Source organism: Littorina saxatilis, linkage group LG6 (genome assembly GCF_037325665.1).
Source record: "Littorina saxatilis isolate snail1 linkage group LG6, US_GU_Lsax_2.0, whole genome shotgun sequence".
In the NCBI taxonomy this organism is placed as follows: Eukaryota; Metazoa; Mollusca; class Gastropoda; order Littorinimorpha; family Littorinidae; genus Littorina; species Littorina saxatilis.
Window position 1 is genome coordinate 9,410,462 of NC_090250.1, and position 21,954 is coordinate 9,432,415.

General features: G+C 47.5%; 1 protein-coding gene and 1 long non-coding RNA gene across 2 annotated transcripts in view; one reads left to right on the forward strand and one right to left on the reverse strand.

Moving 5' to 3' along the window:
* Nucleotides 1-649, forward strand: part of LOC138968439 (uncharacterized) — a 952-nt gene extending 303 nt beyond the window's left edge. Inside the window, exons 1-2 of the long non-coding RNA XR_011456187.1 lie at nt 1-22; nt 296-649. The exon at nt 1-22 is cut by the window's left edge and continues 303 nt beyond it. This is a non-coding gene — a long non-coding RNA (uncharacterized lncRNA). The remainder of the gene's footprint in view (nt 23-295) is intronic.
* Nucleotides 650-12,197: 11,548 nt separating this feature from the next.
* On the reverse strand, nt 12,198-21,463 carry LOC138968436 (UPAR/Ly6 domain-containing protein crok-like). The gene is made up of 3 exons (XM_070341016.1): nt 21,324-21,463; nt 16,502-16,633; nt 12,198-12,698 (listed from the first exon to the last, which is right to left on the reverse strand). Exons 1-3 carry the CDS (start codon nt 21,388-21,390, stop codon nt 12,412-12,414), a joined length of 486 nt encoding a protein of 161 aa, XP_070197117.1. The 5' UTR covers nt 21,391-21,463; the 3' UTR covers nt 12,198-12,411.
* Nucleotides 21,464-21,954: the final 491 nt, after the last annotated feature.

Genomic DNA, 21,954 nt, shown 5'->3' on the forward strand with positions numbered 1-21,954 from the left:
GTCCGGAAAGGAGCATCAAGAGGTAAGGTGTCGTTGTAATATCGAGCGTCCATCAATGAAGGAACAGCTATTATACACTCACATCCATGTCGCATATATTTGTTTTAGAATGTTTAATGAAGTTAATCATAAACGTACATGCTGCAAGTTAGTTCGGCATATAGATCTAGTATTTTATTCAGTAACCATGCTTGGTTTGTCTGCGAACTGCCCGACATGAAGATAGGGCAAGAAATCAAAATTAACCTTGATCCTAGGATACCGTTGTTAATAACAAGTATTACCTTTGATCCAGGGGTTCGAGCGTCTGGGATCCGCTGGGATAAGGGTGAACTAACCAAGCTACGCCACCAGTGTGATCCACCAGCGAGGAGCAAAAGGAGTTTGTCTACTAATCATCATCATCATCAAGTGATCTGCATCAAGTTCGTCAATACTATGGTCATCATGTGAATCCAGGCTTCCATCAGGACATTCGGACTTTATAACTAACCAGCCCAGTTGAGATAAGTCCAGTTCGACCTAAACTAGCTGTCAATGCAAGAACAATTAACTATGAACGCAGATTCGTTAGATCTAAAATAGAAATAGTTTGTTAAAGAATCCGGAAATATTACCAACCAATAAATTTATTCATTAATCTAAATCATCAGTGTTTTACGAGATTGATTTGAAGCATGACTGTTGTAAAGTATTGAATATAACTTTGGTGTGTTCTTAGATATTGTATCTAAAACACAAGGTAAAAAGGGGAACTGCAACACTCCCCCACCCTAACCCTCAGTCTCCCCCACCCTAACCCTCAATCTCCCCCACCCTAACCCTCAGTCTCCCCCACCCTAACCCTCAGTCTCCCCCACTCTAACCCTCAGTCTCCCCCACTCTAACCCTCAATCTCCCCCACCCTAACCCTCAGTCTCCCCCACTCTAACCCTCAGTCTCCCTCACTCTAACCCTCAGTCTCCCCCACCCTAACCCTCAATCTCCCCCACTCTAACCCTCAGTCTCCCCCCACCCTAACCCTCAATCTCCCCCACCCTAACCCTCAGTCTCCCCCACCCTAACCCTCAGTCTCCCCCACTCTAACCCTCAATCTCCCCCACCCTAACCCTCAATCTCCCCCACCCTAACCCTCAATCTCCCCCACCCTAACCCTCAATCTCCCCCACCCTAACCCTCAATCTCCCCCACCCTAACCCTCAATCTCCCCCACCCTAACCCTCAATCTCCCCCACCCTAACCCTCAGTCTCCCCCATCCTAACCCTCAATCTCCCCCACTCTAACCCTCAGTCTCCCCCACCCTAACCCTCAGTCTCCCCCATCCTAACCCTCAATCTCCCCCCACCCTAACCCTCAGTCTCCCCCACTCTAACCCTCAGTCTCCCCCACCCTAACCCTCAGTCTCCCCCACTCTAACCCTCAATCTCCCCCACTCTAACCCTCAATCTCCCCCACTCGAACCCTCAGTCTCCCCCACCCTAACCCTCAGTCTCCCCCATCCTAACCCTCAATCTCCCCCCACCCTAACCCTCAGTCTCCCCCACTCTAACCCTCAGTCTCCCCCACCCTAACCCTCAGTCTCCCCCACTCTAACCCTCAATCTCCCCCACCCTAACCCTCAATCTCCCCCACCCTAACCCTCAATCTCCCCCACCCTAACCCTCAATCTCCCCCACCCTAACCCTCAATCTCCCCCACCCTAACCCTCAATCTCCCCCACCCTAACCCTCAATCTCCCCCACCCTAACCCTCAGTCTCCCCCATCCTAACCCTCAATCTCCCCCACTCTAACCCTCAGTCTCCCCCACTCTAACCCTCAGTCTCCCCCACCCTAACCCTCAGTCTCCCCCATCCTAACCCTCAATCTCCCCCCACCCTAACCCTCAGTCTCCCCCACTCTAACCCTCAGTCTCCCCCACCCTAACCCTCAGTCTCCCCCACTCTAACCCTCAATCTCCCCCACTCTAACCCTCAGTCTCCCCCACTCTAACCCTCAGTCTCCCCCACCCTAACCCTCAGTCTCCCCCACTCTAACCCTCAGTCTCCCCCACCCTAACCCTCAGTCTCCCCCACCCTAACCCTCAATCTCCCCCACTCTAACCCTCAGTCTCCCCCACTCTAACCCTCAGTCTCCCCCACCCTAACCCTCAGTCTCCCCCACCCTAACCCTCAATCTCCCCCACCCTAACCCTCAGTCTCCCCCACCCTAACCCTCAGTCTCCCCCACTCTAACCCTCAATCTCCCCCACTCTAACCCTCAGTCTCCCCCACTCTAACCCTCAGTCTCCCCCACCCTAACCCTCAGTCTCCCCCACCCTAACCCTCAGTCTCCCCCACCCTAACCCTCAGTCTCCCCCACCCTAACCCTCAATCTCCCCCACTCTAACCCTCAATCTCCCCCACTCTAACCCTCAGTCTCCCCCACTCTAACCCTCAGTCTCCCCCACCCTAACCCTCAGTCTCCCCCCACCCTAACCCTCAATCTCCCCCACTCTAACCCTCAGTCTCCCCCACCCTAACCCTCAGTCTCCCCCACCCTAACCCTCAATCTCCCCCACTCTAACCCTCAATCTCCCCCACTCTAACCCTAACTCCCCCACTCTAACCCTCAGTCTCCCCCACTCTAACCCTAACTCCCCCACTCTAACCCTCAATCTCCCCCACCCTAACCCTCAGTCTCCCCCATCCTAACCCTCAGTCTCCCCCACTCTAACCCTCAGTCTCCCCCACCCTAACCCTCAGTCTCCCCCACCCTAACCCTCAATCTCCCCCACCCTAACCCTCAGTCTCCCCCACCCTAACCCTCAGTCTCCCCCACCCTAACCCTCAATCTCCCCCACTCTAACCCTCAGTCTCCCCCACCCTAACCCTCAGTCTCCCCCACCCTAACCCTCAATCTCCCCCACTCTAACCCTCAATCTCCCCCACTCTAACCCTAACTCCCCCACTCTAACCCTCAGTCTCCCCCACTCTAACCCTAACTCCCCCACTCTAACCCTCAATCTCCCCCACCCTAACCCTCAGTCTCCCCCATCCTAACCCTCAATCTCCCCCACTCTAACCCTCAGTCTCCCCCACTCTAACCCTCAGTCTCCCCCACCGTAACCCTCAGTCTCCCCCACCCTAACCCTCAATCTCCCCCACCCTAACCCTCAGTCTCCCCCACCCTAACCCTCAATCTCCCCCACTCTAACCCTCAATCTCCCCCACTCTAACCCTCAGTCTCCCCCACTCTAACCCTCAGTCTCCCCCACCCTAACCCTCAGTCTCCCCCACTCTAACCCTCAATCTCCCCCACTCTAACCCTCAGTCTCCCCCACTCTAACCCTCAGTCTCCCCCACCCTAACCCTCAATCTCCCCCACTCTAACCCTCAATCTCCCCCACTCTAACCCTCAATCTCCCCCACTCTAACCCTCAATCTCCCCCACTCTAACCCTCAGTCTCCCCCACTCTAACCCTCAGTCTCCCCCACTCTAACCATCAATCTCCCCCACCCTAACCCTCAGTCTCCCCCATCCTAACCCTCAATCTCCCCCACTCTAACCCTCAGTCTCCCCCACCCTAACCCTCAATCTCCCCCACTCTAACCCTCAGTCTCCCCCACTCTAACCCTCAATCTCCCCCACTCTAACCCTCAGTCTCGCCCCACCCTAACCCTCAGTCTCCGACACCCTAACCCTCAGTCTCCCCCACCCTAACCCTCAGTCTCCCCCACTCTAACCCTCAGTCTCCCCCATCCTAACCCTCAATCTCCCCCACCCTAACCCTCAATCTCCCCACTCTAACCCTCAATCTCCCCCACCCTAACCCTCAATCTCCCCCACTCTAACCCTCAGTCTCCCCCCACCCTAACCCTCAATCTCCCCCACTCTAACCCTCAATCTCCCCCACCCTAACCCTCAATCTCCCCCACTCTAACCCTCAATCTCCCCCACCCTAACCCTCAATCTCCCCCACTCTAACCCTCAATCTCCCCCACCCTAACCCTCAATCTCCCCCACCCTAACCCTCAGTCTCCCCCACTCTAACCCTCAATCTCCCCCACTCTAACCCTCAGTCTCCCCCACCCTAACCCTCAATCTCCCCCACCCTAACCCTCAATCTCCCCCCACCCTAACCCTCAATCTCCCCCACTCTAACCCTCAATCTCCCCCACTCTAACCCTCAATCTCCCCCCACCCTAACCCTCAATCTCCCCCACTCTAACCCTCAGTCTCCCCCACCCTAACCCTCAATCTCCCCCACTCTAACCCTCAATCTCCCCCACCCTAACCCTCAATCTCCCCCCACCCTAACCCTCAATCTCCCCCCACCCTAACCCTCAATCTCCCCCCACCCTAACCCTCAATCTCCCCCACCCTAACCCTCAATCTCCCCCCACCCTAACCCTCAATCTCCCCCCACCCTAACCCTCAATCACCCCCACTCTAACCCTCAGTCTCCCCCACCCTAACCCTCAATCTCCCCCACTCTAACCCTCAATCTCCCCCACCCTAACCCTCAATCTCCCCCCACCCTAACCCTCAATCTCCCCCCACCCTAACCCTCAATCTCCCCCACCCTAACCCTCAATCTCCCCCCACCCTAACCCTCAATCTCCCCCACCCTAACCCTCAATCTCCCCCCACCCTAACCCTCAATCTCCCCCCACCCTAACCCTCAATCTCCCCCCACCCTAACCCTCAATCTCCCCCACCCTAACCCTCAATCTCCCCCCACCCTAACCCTCAATCTCCCCCCACCCTAACCCTCAATCTCCCCCACCCTAACCCTCAATCTCCTCCCACCCTAACCCTCAATCTCCCCCACCCTAACCCTCAATCTCCCCCCACCCTAACCCTCAATCTCCCCCACCCTAACCCTCAATCTCCCCCCACCCTAACCCTCAATCTCCCCCACCCTAACCCTCAATCTCCCCCCACCCTAACCCTCAATCTCCCCCCACCCTAACCCTCAATCTCCCCCACCCTAACCCTCAATCTCCCCCCACCCTAACCCTCAATCTCCCCCCACCCTAACCCTCAATCTCCCCCCACCCTAACCCTCAGTCTCCCCACTCTAACCCTCAGTCTCCAAACTTCTCACATCCCCGTATTGTTTTGAAATAATAAAATATAACGAAACTAAATAAAGAAAAAACAAACAGCAACACAAATCGGCATATTATGTCAATTTTCGACACCCCCCTCCCGACCTTCTTCTCCCCTCCTACCCCCCCCCCCCCCCCCTCCGCCCCCCCCCCCCCCCGTCCCGTCTCACACACACATATAACTCAAGCCCTGCGTTCCACTCCTTGTGCGGGCAACTTTTGGAGCTGGCATTTTCATGTGGATGTGGATTACGTGCATTTGCATCGGCCAAGTTTTATTGCACACTCTGATGACAGGGTCTGTCGTATAGGCGTGGTGTCACGCCGTAACGCGCGTTACATCTCATCAGTTCATTCATTCTGTGGTGTGGATGTTGCCATCTCTGTCAAAATAGATTGACATCGATAGCTGTCTTGCTGTTCTTGGCAGAATCATGGGAATCTGATGTGCAGGGGGCACTGACATGTGTTCAAGTAGGCTACAGCAAATCTGCTGCTCTTAATGCCAGATACGTATGAATGTACGAACACACACACACACACACACACACACGAATGAAGACACTAGAACAAACACTCACACATACACGAAAGCACGCACGCCCGCACGTACGCACGCACGCACGCACGCACACACACACACACACACACACACACACACACACACAGGAATGCACGCGCGCTCGCCGAGAAAAAAACGACGGGAGCCGGAAGAAGAGTATGGCAAATCACAAAAAGTGCCTTCTTTTCTTTGTACATGTGCTTGTCACGGTTCCAACAGCCGCCATCATATCACATGTCCTCGCTTTCATAATAATCAACGCTCCCCAAGCAAGGGGAAACACAAGCAACACGCGACAGACAAAAATAACCCCCACACCTCCTACACTGTATCCAAACATCACCTTTACGACCAACGCGCACATTTTACCTCACAGTTAAACATCCACTCCAGATCAAAACTACGATGGGAGTTAACCAAAGACTATGATGTTCTCAGTTCTCCCCCAGACTGTGCGTCCCTGCGCACGCACTATGATAGAGGCAGGAAATAACGTTCAAGCAATTCTTGAAGTGGGTCCCGCGCACAGAGATATAGAACCACAGAGATAAAGAATCTCGCGGCGCACTAAACCCGAAAAGAGTGGATCCCGGGACGCACTAACTTAGCGTTATCATGCATACCGTCGGTACTGATTCAGTTTCAGAATGTAAGAGTTTGCTATAGTTTCCAAATAGAATCGACAAAAACGAAACCGAGAAAATGTTCTGCGAAATCTGTACCGACGTGAATTAACAGTGTAAATCTAACCGATATGACAGATAATGTTTTCGTGAAGGTCTCGCAAATCTTCTTAAAGTCCTCCTGGTAATGGGATCCTCTAAAGATCCGCTGAATATACAATGGAAAAACATACAATAGACCCTGTCGGTATTCCAAGTTTTCGTAAGCTCTCGCAAACTTCAAAGCATATCAAAGCAGGGTATACGACTATCTCGCGAGAGCTGCGACGACCGGAGATCGTAGTTCCCGCGACTTTCGAAGCATAACATAAAGCATGTCTCGCAGATATCTCGCAAGAGCAGCTGCTCAGATACCAAAAAGGTCGGGGGAGGGGGGGGGGGGGGATACAGTTGCTTCTAGGTAGAGCGCGTCTGTGGGGAGCCCTGAATTTTGTAGCGCAGCAATAGAGTAGCTTTGACAAAAAATAGCACTGCGCTGATCAAATAGCATTCATGGACGATTTTGAGATCAGTTCATTATTTCTACCTTAAGTGTTTGTATGTCCGCTTCCAAGACCACTGGGTCGACGTACTGTACAAGTAACGTTTTGTTTTGTCAATAATTAAACGTTCCTATAACCTACAATTCTTGTTATTTATTTTAACTCTGCACTGGTCACAATGGTGGTCACAAAAGAAGGAAACAAGACGAACGAGGAGCAGACTAAGTTTGTTGCTTTCCACAAAACGGCAAGCATCTGCTCCGTCGTTTTCTTCTTTCCGGTATGGGGCAACAGCCCGCAGGCGATGACAGAGTACCCATTACGGGCTCGTGCCCAAACAGGGCCGGAGGAGCCGTGGAGATGTTTGGGGGGAGCTCGGCAGACGACAGACGAAGCAAGGGCTGCAGGTGCTGGAAGGTGTTGACGTCTTGATGGACTTTGGAAAGGGCGCGTTGAAATGGGGGAGGTGTGTGTTTAAAGACCTAGGGTACTGAGTTATATGGAGTCAGAGACTGCAGAGAGAACAGTATCTCAGTGATTATGATAGAGTGTACGTTTCCATTGCTTTCGGCTATTTTTGCCGACATTCGTTTTCACTAGGTTTACAAGTGACTCAATTTTCTGTTTCTTTTAAACCGCTTTCGTGTGCAACAACGTGTTTAAAGGCCCACTCCGGCTGATGGGGTCTATGTCCACCAAAAGAGTGGGATTCCCTGTAGGTGGAGTTCCTGGAGGGGGATTCCCTGTATACAGGGAATACCACAGGGTGGAGTTTTTCAATAAAACTTGCAAACCATACTCGAATTACTAAGAAGTATAAAAAAATATCGATAAACATCAAATTCTGCCGATGTCGCAAAGCATCACGTGACTTTCAGCGATATCAGCGAAACGCAACAGGAACTAAATCCTGTGGTATTCCCTGTATACAGAGAATCCCCCTACAGGAACTCCACCAGAGACTATAGAGTATACAGAGACGCGTCATCCTTCTTTGCGCTGCGGTGCGAAACTGAGACCGGCCAGCGCAGCGCGGGAAAAGAGCCACTCCCTGCCGCACAAGGTAGCTCGCGAAAAGCGGCTGCTGTCGGCTGTGTTTATATCACGTTTATATTAACATACTGTCTGTTCTGTCCGGCTGACAGTGCTGCAAACAGTAACTGGATGAAAAAATATGTTTGTTTGTGAACATCCTTTTTAAATGACCATAAAAACACCGCAGAAAATGGTATAGATTAAAATTAAATCAAATTAATTTTCTTAGGCAATATTCGCTGCATCGCTGTAGTTATATGCAAACATGATTCAAGTCAGTCTCTTTTCACGAACTAACCGTCGTTATTTTTGTGTGTTTTAATCAAATACAAATACATACTGAATACATGGTTAGTTAAGCCTGAGAAAATATTCAGGAATTAATCGTTTAACGAAATAGTTCCCGGTTAAATCGGTAACTAAGGCATTTAGTCAATTTGGTGTCGTCCCAGCACATCGAAACTGAAATGGGTTGTCAATAACACGGAGCTAAGAAGTTATCATGTAAGGAAAACTGTAAAATACAGCAACTTAAACCAGATTCTTGTGACCAAGCTGACTTTAAAGAATCTTGATCGATCGATGATTTTCTTATTTCTTATCAGTTGCTTCTTTCCTGTTCCGAAAGCTCTGAGTCTCTCACTCTCTCTCTCTCTCTTTTTCTTCTCTCTCTCTCTCTCTCTCTCTCTCTCTCTCTCTCTCGCTCTCTCTTATTATGGCAAGATTCCGAGGTGGAATAACAGAACTATTTGTGCACGTTAATCGATATAAGAGATACGATGCGGATATGTTGTTATGCCCATTGTGCAGGGAAAGTAAGGAAGATGAGTTTTATTTTGTGCTTTGTTGCCCCGCACTTCGTGATTTGCGATGCCAGTTTATTCCTGCTAAGTTTGATAGAAACCCAAGTTTACACAAGTTTTCTATGCTTATGGCATCTGTGAATGAAGGTATTGTTCGAAAGTTGTCAGCTTATGTGTACAAAGCATTTCGGCTACGTAGTGTTGTTATGTCTTAGTTCATGTAAGCCTACGGTATATTTTATTTGAAATGTAATGTCTTAGTAGTTCGTGTATGATTTATTTCATTTGATGTGTGTGCAAATGTCATTATGTCATTGTATATATGTTCACCCCCGTCATAAGGGGCTACGGCCTAAATGAGTAAACAATCCAATCCAATCTCTCTCTCTGTCTCTGTCTCTGTCTCTGTTTCTCTCTCTCTCTCTCTCTCTCTCTCTCTCTCTCTCTCTCTCTCTCTCTCTCTCTCTCTCTCTCTCTCTCTGTCTACCCTCAGGACTGGTTTGAGGCTGTAGTGTGTATACAGTGTGTGTTTTCACTGTTCCGGTAGAATAGATCTACACGCAGTTCGACGCTACAACTTACTGATTTTCCAACATTTAACGAGAGAAAACTGAATTGAAGAAACAATCCTCACCTGCTCTCTTCCTTGGGAAATTTGAACATCCAGAAGCCTTTGGCATGTGCGTTTGAGCAATTGATTCTTTCTTTATTTGGTGTTTAACGTCGTTTTCAACCACGAAGGGTTATATCGCGACGGGTTTGAGCAATTGATGGCCGAACACCATGCCCCACTGCGTTTTCGCGTTGGCGCGGCCATGCTTGTGCAGCACGATATCACTACTGCTGTGAAAAGAGAAAGTAGGTTTTTCCATGTTTCCGCGTGGTGGCGCCACTGGGCATCCGGTCTCACTTTTCAGCACCGCATGGAGCGTCTCTGTATACTCTACAGTCTCTCACTCCACCTACAGGGAATCACACTCTTTTGGTCGACATAGACCCCATCAGCCCCACTCCGTCTCATAACAACAGTTCGCCCCACTGTTTGTGGTCAGGCCAGACTCAGTTTACATATGCATAAGATAAGTCTCGATCCACTTAGTCACTTGCCAAAAATCAACATCCTGACTGCTAGCTGTGGTGAACTTGATTTTTGCTGATGAATTAATTCCTGAAAAAGGCACCAGTGCGCGTTTTGCGAAAATAATCCTAGAAATAAATACCACTGTACATACAGAACACCCAAGCTGTTCATTTTTGGTTTTTGACCAAAGGAGGGGTGGTCTTATTCCATAACCGTTACAACGTCCGTTCTCGGGTTCTGTTTGCTCTACGTACTAGCGCGAATCCAGATGAGGGTCTTTTTCAGCGTTCTGTGAAATGTGGAGAGGCTGCTATTTGTAGTTTTAGATTCATTGCATATCAATTGCGGCTACCCAGCAAAAATACAATACAAATCATGGATTTTTTGCCATTTTTCAGGATTGTGGTCGCTCTCTTTTACACGCTGGATCAGCATGACTGCGCGGCGGATTTGAACGAAATTTCTATGACTTGTTAGGTCAGACACCAAATAAACTTTTTGGCGTAAAAAATGCAAAGTATCATTCAGTTTAAAATCACCGTTTCGACTGTTGAAAGTGAATCATGCCGTCAAAAAACGCCATTTTTGAGGGTAGGCGTGGTCACGGACCTGTGACGTCATACCCAAATATTGCTCAGATTCCAGAAACACATTTTTGAGCAGAAGAAACACTGATCTTCAAATACACGTATATTTCTGACCAAAAAACTGCTGTTTAACATCCGGGGTATACCACTGAAAACATATCCTTAACTTGTTGTGCTCAGTGTATATATGTGTATGTGTGTTTGTATGTGTGTGTGTGTGTGTGTGTGTGTGTGTGTGTGTGTGTGTGTGTGTGGTGTGTCTGTGTGTCTGTCTGTCTGTCTATCTGACTGCCTGTCTGTCTATCTGTCTGTCTGTGTATGTGTGTCTGTGTGTGTGTGTTTGTGAGGTCGCGCGTAAATTAATTTATTTGAAAATACTGTAGTCTCTTAGCTTGGCTGACTGCAGTGATGTAGCACGACAGCGCATTTGTTTTCCTTGATCAACAAGCATACACGTATGGCTGTACGATTCATACAAAAGGCATTACAAGATATCCTGGAAAATTAAGAATGTAAGAAAGTATTTATTTGTCAGTTTCGAATCGAACAAAAACTCAACGCAAACCGTTGATCCTTTCAAACCATTAATTTGTTCGTAAATAAAATCTTAGTTTAGACGAAGACGGGTTTGAAGAAAGAAACCCACAGAAGACAAAAATATACAAATGAGTCTGAAACGATTTTCATTCCTAGCAAGGAATGGTCAGTTCACCCCCCCCCCCCTCCTTGCAACCCCCCCCCCCCCTTTAAAAAAAATGCATAACGTTCGTTGTTTTTCAAGATATTAAAACTAGCATAATTAAAAATAACATCAGCCATGTCAAAGAAAGCGACAGCCATTCGAGAATGTGAGTGAGTAACCCACTTCTGTATCATTTAAATAAGTTCTGTTTTCCCTATCATGTTGGTTTAAACTGTGGTTTTATCCATTTAACTGTTTAAACCACTCCTTTCCCAAAATGTCAGATTTCGTTATCATATTCACACGTATACACTCAGTTGTTCACATTCATACTGATACAGCAGCATGGCACCCCCCCCCCCCCCCAAGCCGCCTCAACTCCTTTCACAAAATGTAAGATTACTCTACCATATTCACACATTATACACTCAGTTGTTAATATTCATTCGGATACAGCAGCATGAGACCACCCCCCCCCCCACCCCCATCCACCCCCAACTACTTTCCCAAAATGTAAGATTACTCTACCATATTCACACATATACACTCAGTTGTTAATATTCATACGGATACAGCAGCATGAGACCACCCCCGCTGATGGGGTCTATGTCGACCAAAAGAGTGGGATTTCCTGTAGGTGGAGTTCCTGGAGGGGGATTCCCTGTATACAGGGAATACCACAGGATTTAGTTCCTGTAGCGTGTCGCTGATATCGCTGAAAGTCACGTGATGCTTGGCGACATCGGTAGAATTTGATGTTTTTCAATCTTTTTTGATATTTCTTAAAAATTCGAGTATGGTTTGCAAGTTTTATTGAAAAACTCCACACTGTGGGAGGAACTCCACCTACAGGGAATCCCACTCTTTTGATCGACATAGACCCCATCAGCACCACCCCCCCCCCCCCCAACCCCATCCAACTCCTTTCCCAAAATGTAAGATTACTGTACCATATTCACACATAATACACTCAGTTGTTAATATTCATTCGGATACAGCAGCATGAAACCACCCCCCCCCCCCCCCCCCACACCCACCCCCACCCCCACCCCCACCCCATCCCCAAATTAAACAAAATCTTGAAAAAAAAAGATAAACAAAGAGGCAAGCGAAATACACATACAGTGAAACCCCTATTTTAAGACACCCCCCCCCCCCCCACCAATTTAAGTCCCCCTCCCCCTCACCAATTTAAGACTCCCTCCCTTTTAAGACCCTCTTTCCTCAGACTTTCTGTTCATAGCCTTAGTAAATGTACCCCCATTTTAAGACTCCCTCTTAATTAAGACCTGCTTTTCTCAGATTTTTACAGGTCTTACAAGGGGGGTTCCACTGTATCATTATCACGATCACTTTCTGCTGAGCACCATCCCAGGAACTGCTCAGCACCATCCCAGGAACTGCTCAGCACCATCCCAGGAACTGCTCAGCACCATCCCAGGAACTGCTGAGCACCATCCCAGGAACTGCTAAGGCCAGCAAGCTCAGAAAAAGAGTCCAAACGTGTGATGACGCCATGAGAGCAGGGGCGGCATTGCAACCATCTTGGTTGTCGCAGTGGCAGTAGCGTTGTCGCACCCAGTTGGATCCGTATCTCTCTTTACATATGCGTCCCTCCATCGGGCCGACGTAGCTGTCGTCTCCCGCGCACTGTCTGATGTAGCGAATATCCCAGTGGTCGTCGAACCAGGCTGGTCAAACAGAAAGGGAAAACAGTGTTATTACGTACAGTTAACACCATGCAATGGAATTTAGCATTTGACAAACTGGACGGCATTCTCTGGAGTTTAGAATTAGAAGCATTTGCGGTTGGTGAAACAAATAAACAAGCAAACCAACCAACCAACCAATCGACCAACCAAACAAACAAACAAACAAACAAACAAACAAACAAACAAACAAACAAACAAACAAACAAACAAACAAACAAACAAACAAACAAACAAACAAACAAACAAACAAACAACCAACCAACAACCAAACAAACAAACAAACAAACAAACAACCAACCAACCAAACAAACAAACAAACAAAGAAACACAAACAAACAAACAAACAACCAAACAAACAAACAACCAAACAAACAAAACAAAGCAAACACAACACACAAAAAGCAGCCAGTCAAACAGAACTACAAACCCAACCAATGATGATGATGATGATGATGATGATGATGACGATGATGATGATGATGATGTAGGAAGAGCCAGCCAACCAGCCAGCCAACCAACTAGCCAGTCAGCCAGACATACAGACAAGCAAACAGGCATACAGCGAGACAGGCAGACAGAAGACGAAAATTAGATGGAGACAGAGACAGTATACAGACGATGGGAGACAGAGACAGTATACAGACGATGGGAGACAGGGACAGTATACAGACGATGGGAGACAGAGACAGTATACAGACGATGGGAGACAGAGACAGTATACAGACGATGGGAGACAGAGACAGTATACAGACGATGGGAGACAGAGACAGTATACAGACGATGGGAGACAGGGACAGTATACAGACGATGGGAGACAGAGACAGTATACAGACGATGGGAGACAGGGACAGTATACAGACGATGGGAGACAGAGACAGTATACAGACGATGGGAGACAGAGACAGTATACAGACGATGGGAGACAGAGACAGTATACAGACGATGGGAGACAGAGACAGTATACAGACGATGGGAGACAGAGACAGTATACAGACGATGGGAGACAGAGACAGTATACAGACGATGGGAGACAGAGACAGTATACAGACGTCGATTGCCGGATTGGGGAGACAGGGACAGTATACAGACGATTGCCGGATTGGGGAGACAGGGACAGTATACAGACGATTGCCGGATTGGGGAGACAGAGACAGTATACAGACGATTGCCGGATTGGGGAGACAGAGACAGTATACAGACGATTGCCGGATTGGGGAGACAGAGACAGTATACAGACGATTGCCGGATTGGGGAGACAGAGACAGTATATAGACGATTGCCGGATTGGGGAGACAGAGACAGTATACAGACGATTGCCGGATTGGGGAGACAGAGACAGTATACAGACGATTGCCGGATTGGGGAGACAGAGACAGTATACAGACGATTGCCGGATTGGGGAGACAGAGACAGTATACAGATGATTGCCGGATTGGGGAGACAGAGACAGTATACAGACGATTGCCGTATTGGGGAGACAGAGACAGTATACAGACGATTGCCGGATTGGGGAGACAGAGACAGTATACAGACGATTGCCGGATTGGGGAGACAGAGACAGTATACAGACGATTGCCGGATTGGGGAGACAGAGACAGTATACAGACGATTGCCGGATTGGGGAGACAGAGACAGTATACAGACGATTGCCGGATTGGGGAGACAGAGACAGTATACAGACGATTGCCGGATTGGGGAGACAGGACGATGGATGAACATAAACAGAGACATACACACAAACAAACATACACACAGACATACTGACACACAACCTACAAAATAAACTACCAGCCAGCCAGCCAGCCAGCCACATTCTTAAACCAACACGACATCATAACAAAGGCAGAATTGTACGTCCGAGCTTCTTCGTCGATTTCCCGCACTCCTGCACCCAAAAGCCTTACATGTATTGGTCAAAATCGACTTCGCGATGTCCACATCAGGAAGCAGGATGCACGAAGCTTTGACACTACATTTTCGGCAACAAGACTTCGCGAAGTCGCCTTCGGGCTCCATTAAGGACAATCTTTTAAACCCGTGTTTAACTGAGCCCGTAGTCGACGTCCTCGCGAAATCGTATTACCGGAAACCGCAGGTAAAGCTTACTGCGGCCAGCTACGCGATGTATCCTTCGAGTAGTCGACTTTTTCCAGTTAAGCTTACTGCGGCCAGCTACGCGATGTATCCTTCGAGTAGTCGACTTTTTCCAGTAAAGCTTACTGCGGCCAGCTACGCGATGTATCCTTCGAGTAGTCGACTTTTTCCAGTAAAGCTTACTGCGGCCAGCTACGCGATGTATCCTTCGAGTAGTCGACTTTTTCCAGTAAAGCTTACTGCGGCCAGCTACGCGATGTATCCTTCGAGTAGTCGACTTTTTCCAGTAAAGCTTACTGCGGCCAGCTACGCGATGTATCCTTCGAGTAGTCGACTTTTTCCAGTAAAGCTTACTGCGGCCAGCTACGCGATGTATCCTTCGAGTAGTCGACTTTTTCCAGTAAAGCTTACTGCGGCCAGCTACGCGATGTATCCTTCGAGTAGTCGACTTTTTTTCCAGTAAAGCTTACTGCGGCCAGCTACGCGCGCGATGTATCCTTCGAGTAGTCGACTTTTTCCAGTAAAGCTTACTGCGGCCAGCTACGCGATGTATCCTTCGAGTAGTCGACTTTTTCCAGTTAAGCTTACTGCGGCCAGCTACGCGATGTATCCTTCGAGTAGTCGACTTTTTCCAGTTAAGCTTACTGCGGCCAGCTACGCGATGTATCCTTCGAGTAGTCGACTTTTTCCAGTAAAGCTTACTGCGGCCAGCTACGCGATGTATCCTTCGAGTAGTCGACTTTTTCCAGTAAAGCTTACTGCGGCCAGCTACGCGATGTATCCTTTGAGAAGTCGACTTTTTCCAGTAAACCTTACTGCGGCCAGCTACGCGATGTATCCTTTGAGAAGTCGACTTTTTCCAGTTAAGCTTACTGCGGCCAGCTACGCGATGTATCCTTCGAGTAGTCGACTTTTTCCAGTAAAGCTTACTGCGGCCAGCTACGCGATGTATCCTTCGAGTAGTCGACTTTTTCCAGTAAAGCTTACTGCGGCCAGCTACGCGATGTATCCTTCGAGTAGTCGACTTTTTCCAGTAAAGGACAGGCCTAAAGCCTCACATTTATTGGTGGAAGTCGACTTCACGAAGTCAAAACAAGAGGCGAAGCCTTCAAGGCTCACGTAAGAAATCGACAAACAGTAACACAAACTCAATCACTCCGTCACACACACACACACACAGTACACACACACACACACACACACACACACACACACACACACACACGCACACACACACACACACACACACACACACACACACACACACACACACACACACACACACACAGAAAGAGCATAGGTGAAACTGTGCAAGAAAGCGAGACACTAGATCTAGATCTGTCTGTCTGCATGTAGCCTACTTACATGGACACGACTGCCAAATAGTCTCGGCCCGCTCAAAATAACAATCACCGAGACTTTCAGTAATTCCATCGCGTGACGTCTAACCCTCGTACGTCATAATGTGACGTCAATGTAATATGACGTCTTCAAATGTTAAAGTTTCTACCACAGACATACATACAGACATACATACGCACGCACGCACAGACAGACAAAAGTTAGCATCGCATAGGCTACACTTCGTGAGCCAATCAGAAAGCTGGCTGCACGAAGCTTTGACACCTAATTTTTGGCAACAAGACTTCGCGAAGTCGACTTCGGGCTCAATTTAGGACAAGCTTTACCTTCTTGCACAATTTTCCTGCACTTGGTCTGCCAGGAGAAGCACTCCACCAGATGTTGCGTCACGTTGTCGAACCAATCAGCGCAGTCCGCCTGATGCGCAGAATTGCAGTTGAAACATTTGATGGCCACACCTGCAATGATAATTGTGTGTGATAATTACCATGAACCAGGCGTTTCTCCATCGCGACTGTGCGGGGGATATGTGGGAGAGGGGGGATACGGGAGGGTAACAGACATTATAACATCTAGAATTCTTGATGCGCAGAATTGCAGTTGAAACATTTGATGGCCACACCTGCAATGATCATTGTGTGTGATAATTACCATGAACCAGGCGTTTCTCCATCGCGACTGTGCGGGGGATATGTGGGAGAGGGGGGATACGGGAGGGTAACAGACATTATAACATCTAGAATTCTTGATGCGCAGAATTGCAGTTGAAACATTTGATGGCCACACCTGCAATGATCATTGTGTGTGATAATTACCATGAACCAGGCGTTTCTCCATCGCGACTGTGCGGGGGATAGGTGGGAGAGAGGGGGGTGGGGGTATGCAGGAGGGATATACGGGAGGGTAACAGACATATAACATCTAAAATTCTTGATGTGCAGAATTGCAGTTGGAAACATTTGATGGCCACACCTGCAATGATAATTGTGTGTGATAACCATAAAGCCAGGCGTTTATCCATCGCGATTGTGCAGGGGTATGCAGAAAGAATAGGGGAGGGTAACAGACATGTAACATCTTAAATGATTGATGTGCAGAATTGCAGTTGGAACAATTGATGGCCACACCTGCTACGATAATCATCCAGCGTTACTCCATCGCGACTTATAATTGATTAACGGGGTCTTGCTTTGTTTTAGGTAGGGGAGAGGGGTTGGATATAGGGGGGGGGGGGGGGTCGAGTTGGGAAGTTGTGTCAGGATTTGGCATGGACGTAACGGTCGACATATGTGAAGTCCCGAATGGTACATGAAAACTTCTTTTTTGTGTGTGTGTGTGGGGGGGGGGGGAAGACATGTGGCGGTGAGTTTTGGGGTGGATGCGGTTGTAGGAGGGGGTGGGGTGGGGGTGGGGGGGGGGTAACATGAAACATCTTAAATGCTTGATGCACCGAACTGCAGTTGAAGCCTTTCATTGCCACACCTGCAATAATAGTTATCGACAAAGCAAGGCGTTTCTTCCTCACCGCTGATAATTAATAAACAAGGTCTTGTTTTTTTTCAGGAAAGGGTTGGTCGTTACAATCTGCACGTGAATTGACCCGGCAAAAGAGAGGGAGAAATAAAATGGAAAGGAGAGGGGGGGTTAAGGTAGGAAAGAGCAAGCGAGTGAGCGTTGGAATGGGACGAGAGAAATAGTGCCAGAGACAGACAAAGAGAGAGACAGACGATAGAAAGAGAGGGAAATGAATACAGAGAGAGAGAGAACGAGAGAGGCAGAGACACATACGAGACGAGATAGAGAGAACGAAAGGGGGACAGAGACAAAGACAGATATAGGCACAGAGAGAGAGAGAGGGAGAGCGAGAGAAAGAGAGACTGATCGGAGAGAGAGAGAGAGAGAGAGAGAGAGAGAGAGCGAGAGAGAGAGAGAGACAGAGAGAGAGGCAAGACAAGTCAAGACAAATTGTTTATTGTTTAGAGAGAGAGAGAGAGAGAGAGAGAGAGAGACTGAGAGAAAGAGAGAGAGAGAGAGCAAGAGAAAGAGGGGGAGAGAGAGACACACACAGACAGAGAGAGAGAGAGAGAGAGACAGAGAGAGAGACAGAGAGAGACAGAGACATAGACAGAGAGAAAGAAAGACAGAAAAACAGAAAAAGGCACGGAGGGAGATAATTGCTTGACAAGATGTATTTTCAGGGACAATTTAACTTAGCTAGCACGATTGTCAAACAGCGTGCATTTTCCATCTCAGCTGGCAACTGATAATTGACAAACAAGGTCTTGGATTGGGAGAATAGCTTCATGTTACGGTGTAAGTGGTGATATGTGGTGGCTCTTAGGTTTAGGCAGGGAGAAGGAGAGAGAGAGAGAGAGAGAGAGAGAGAGAGAGAGAGAGAGAGAGAGAGAGAGAGAGAGAGAGAGAGAGAGACAGAGACAGAGACAGAACTCAGAACTCAGAACTTTATTACATAAGGATAAAGGTTTTAGGCTTAGCCTAATCTTCCAACCTGTCCTTGGAACATATACAGAGAATAATTGTAAACGAAAGCAAAGACTGCGCACATACACACACACACATCCACACCCACGTATACACACACACATGCACACATAAACTCACACACACACACACACACACACACACACTCACACAAACACATTCACACACATTCACACAAACACATTTGCACACATGCATGCACACACACATGCACACACACATGCACACACACACACACACACACACACACACACACACACATATATACACACACACATGCTCGCGCGAGAGAGAGAGAGCGAGAGAGAGAGAGCTAGAGAGAGACAGAGACATAGCGAGATAGGCACAGAGAGAGAGAGAGACAGAGACAGAGAGATAGAGAGACAGAGACAGAGAGAGAGAGCGAGAGAGAGACAGAGACATAGCGAGATAGACAGAGAGAGAGAGGGGGGGAAGAGAGAGAGAGAGAGACAGAGACAGAGACAGAGAGACAGAAATAGCTAGAGAGAGACAGAGACATAGCGAGAGAGAGATAGAGACAGAGACAGAGAGAGGGGAGAGAGATACAGAGAGAGACAGAGACAGAGAGCTAGAGAGAGACAGAGACATAGCGAGATAGAGAGAGAGAGGGGGGGAAGAGAGAGAGAGAGACAGAGACAGAGACAGAGAGACAGAGAGACAGAAATAGCTAGAGAGAGACAGAGACAGAGAGAGGGGAGAGAGAGATACAGAGAGAGACAGAGACAGAGAGACAGAGAGAGCTAGAGAGAGACAGAGACATAGCGAGATAGACAAGAGAGAGACAGAGACAGAGACAGACAGAGAGCTAGAGAGAGACAGAGACAGAGAGACAGAGAGAGAGAGAGAGAGAGAGAGAGAGAGAGAGAGAGAGAGAGAGAGATAGAGAGAGAGAGAGACAGAGACAGAGACAGAGAGACACAGAGAGAGACAGACAGACAGACAGACATACAGACTGACACACAGACATACAGACACACAGGCACACAGAGACAGAGAAAGAGACAAGAGAGAGAGCGAGAGAGCGAGAGAGAGAGAGAGAGAGATGGAGAGAGAGAGACGGAGAGAGAGAGAGACACTGAGAGACAGAGACAGAGAGAGGGAGAGACAGAGAGAGAAAGGGATAAAGAGGGAGAGAGAGAGAGAGAGAGAGAGAGAGAGAGAGAGAGAGAGAGAGAGAGAGAGAGAGAGAGAGAGAGAGAGAGAGAGAGAGAGAGAGAGACGCAGAGCTTGAAAATAACAAAAACCGATAATTGAATAACAAGATGCGGCTCAGAGGTCATTTGGTGTGCCAGCAATTAATACAAGCTGAGCATAGTCAATTAAAATAACTCATAAGCAAGTTTATGTTTTGCAGACAATTTGTCTTTTATAGTGCTTCACTAATTACTGTTAGCATGGGGCAAAAGAAAAATGGACAAAATAATTGAAAAACAAGACTTTGGCAAAGAAGTTTACACGGTTCTTAAAAAATCACCGCTATTTAGAGATAATTGAGTTTCCTCGCCAGCACTGGAGGCGGAACACTGACACTCACTGTCAACTCAACTCAACTCAACTCAACTCAAATTTTATTGGCTTCAATTTTCATAGAAGAATTTGTCTTGCGCTTGGGAGAAAGTAAGAGTATAACATATAAAAACAGCATTCATATCACATTTCATGTATCACACACAGTAATCACTAGTATAAGCCTACAATTATCACATTTGTACCTGTATCATACATGCAAATAAATAGTATCACATTTCCACGTATCACACACAATATATACATTACATAACATACAGCAAGCTTCCATCTCCCGCGCCCCCCCCCCCCTCCCACACATACATATCCTCGCACGTGCGTCGACTCCATGATTATGTGTTTGAGGCCATACTGCTTTCAAACATTAGACACTCATTTTGCATCTTACAACGGTGTACGTATATATATATATATCCAATGTATGATATTCACACGATCTGCACACTACATTTCACTATGTGTAAAAACGGCTTATGACAGACTTTTCGTTGTAAAGTTCCCCGCTATATACACAATCAAAACAATATACGTCACTTACAACCATGAGCGTGCCAAAACATGCAGCTACAGGGAGGACGTCAGCCGGCTTTGTTTATCTCACATAAACTCACTACTGACTATCCCCCCTTCCCTCAAAGTGATGCTGATCGCACTTTAGACCATGTATTCCACTCATGGAGTCTAATTTGTGACGGAAAATTGTATTTTGACTTTGAAAGTAGAGTCAAAGCAAAATCGTTCTTTTTTTTATTCAAGGGACGTAACCACTTGGTGAGTTTTCGAATAAATCGAATTTGGGGTAAAATCGATCGAATTGCATCACAAATCTGTTTCAGTTGCAAGATCTTGACATGCTTTTCTCCCTCAAAATAATTGTACCGCTTGAAATTGACGGCGAAACATTCAGTCTGAAGTTAATGTTGGCTGACGCCTGGCTGACGTCCTCCCATAGCTGCATATATATCGTGACAAACACGTACGCGGCTTTGGAATTGATTGTAGCACTGAACATAACACCAACAGTTTTATACTCATACTTTAGAAAAACACATCAAAATTCATTGACTTTAATTACAATTAAATCCAAACTCGTCTTACCTGTATCTAACAGCAAGAATCCAGCTCCGATCCCGACAATCACGATCACCCAAGATTTGGCCGCCATTTTGATTTCATCCCTTCCTCTTCGCTTCGTTTCACTCTCCTCCTTGCGGAGACGAGAAAGTAGACATGCTTCCCAGCAACACACTTACTGTCACGAGCTGACACACATTCATTATACGTGACAGGGACACCGTCGTGACCGCGCTGTTTTGGGTATCCGACAACAAAGATGGCCCTCTAGCTATCACTAGTCAACAGCCACAGTACGTGGTATACGTACCAGCAGCAGCAACAACAACAACAACAACAACAACAACAACAACAACAACAACAACAACAAAAACAACAACAACAACAACAACAAAAACAACAACAACAAGTTTTAAGTCTTTTGCATCCTGACACTATAAGGAAAGAGAGAGAGAGAGAGAGGGAAACAAAGAACACAACGTCACAAACTCAGATTTGAGACGGGATAACAATTGAAAAATCCGGTCAAAATTTTGCCTTTTAAACAAAAAAGTCTTGTGCGTGCAATCTGTCCGAAGGAAGAATGCCTTTCTTGAATTCTATTTGATTTATCTATTTACTTATTTATTTATCTGTCTATTTTTTGTCTGTGTTT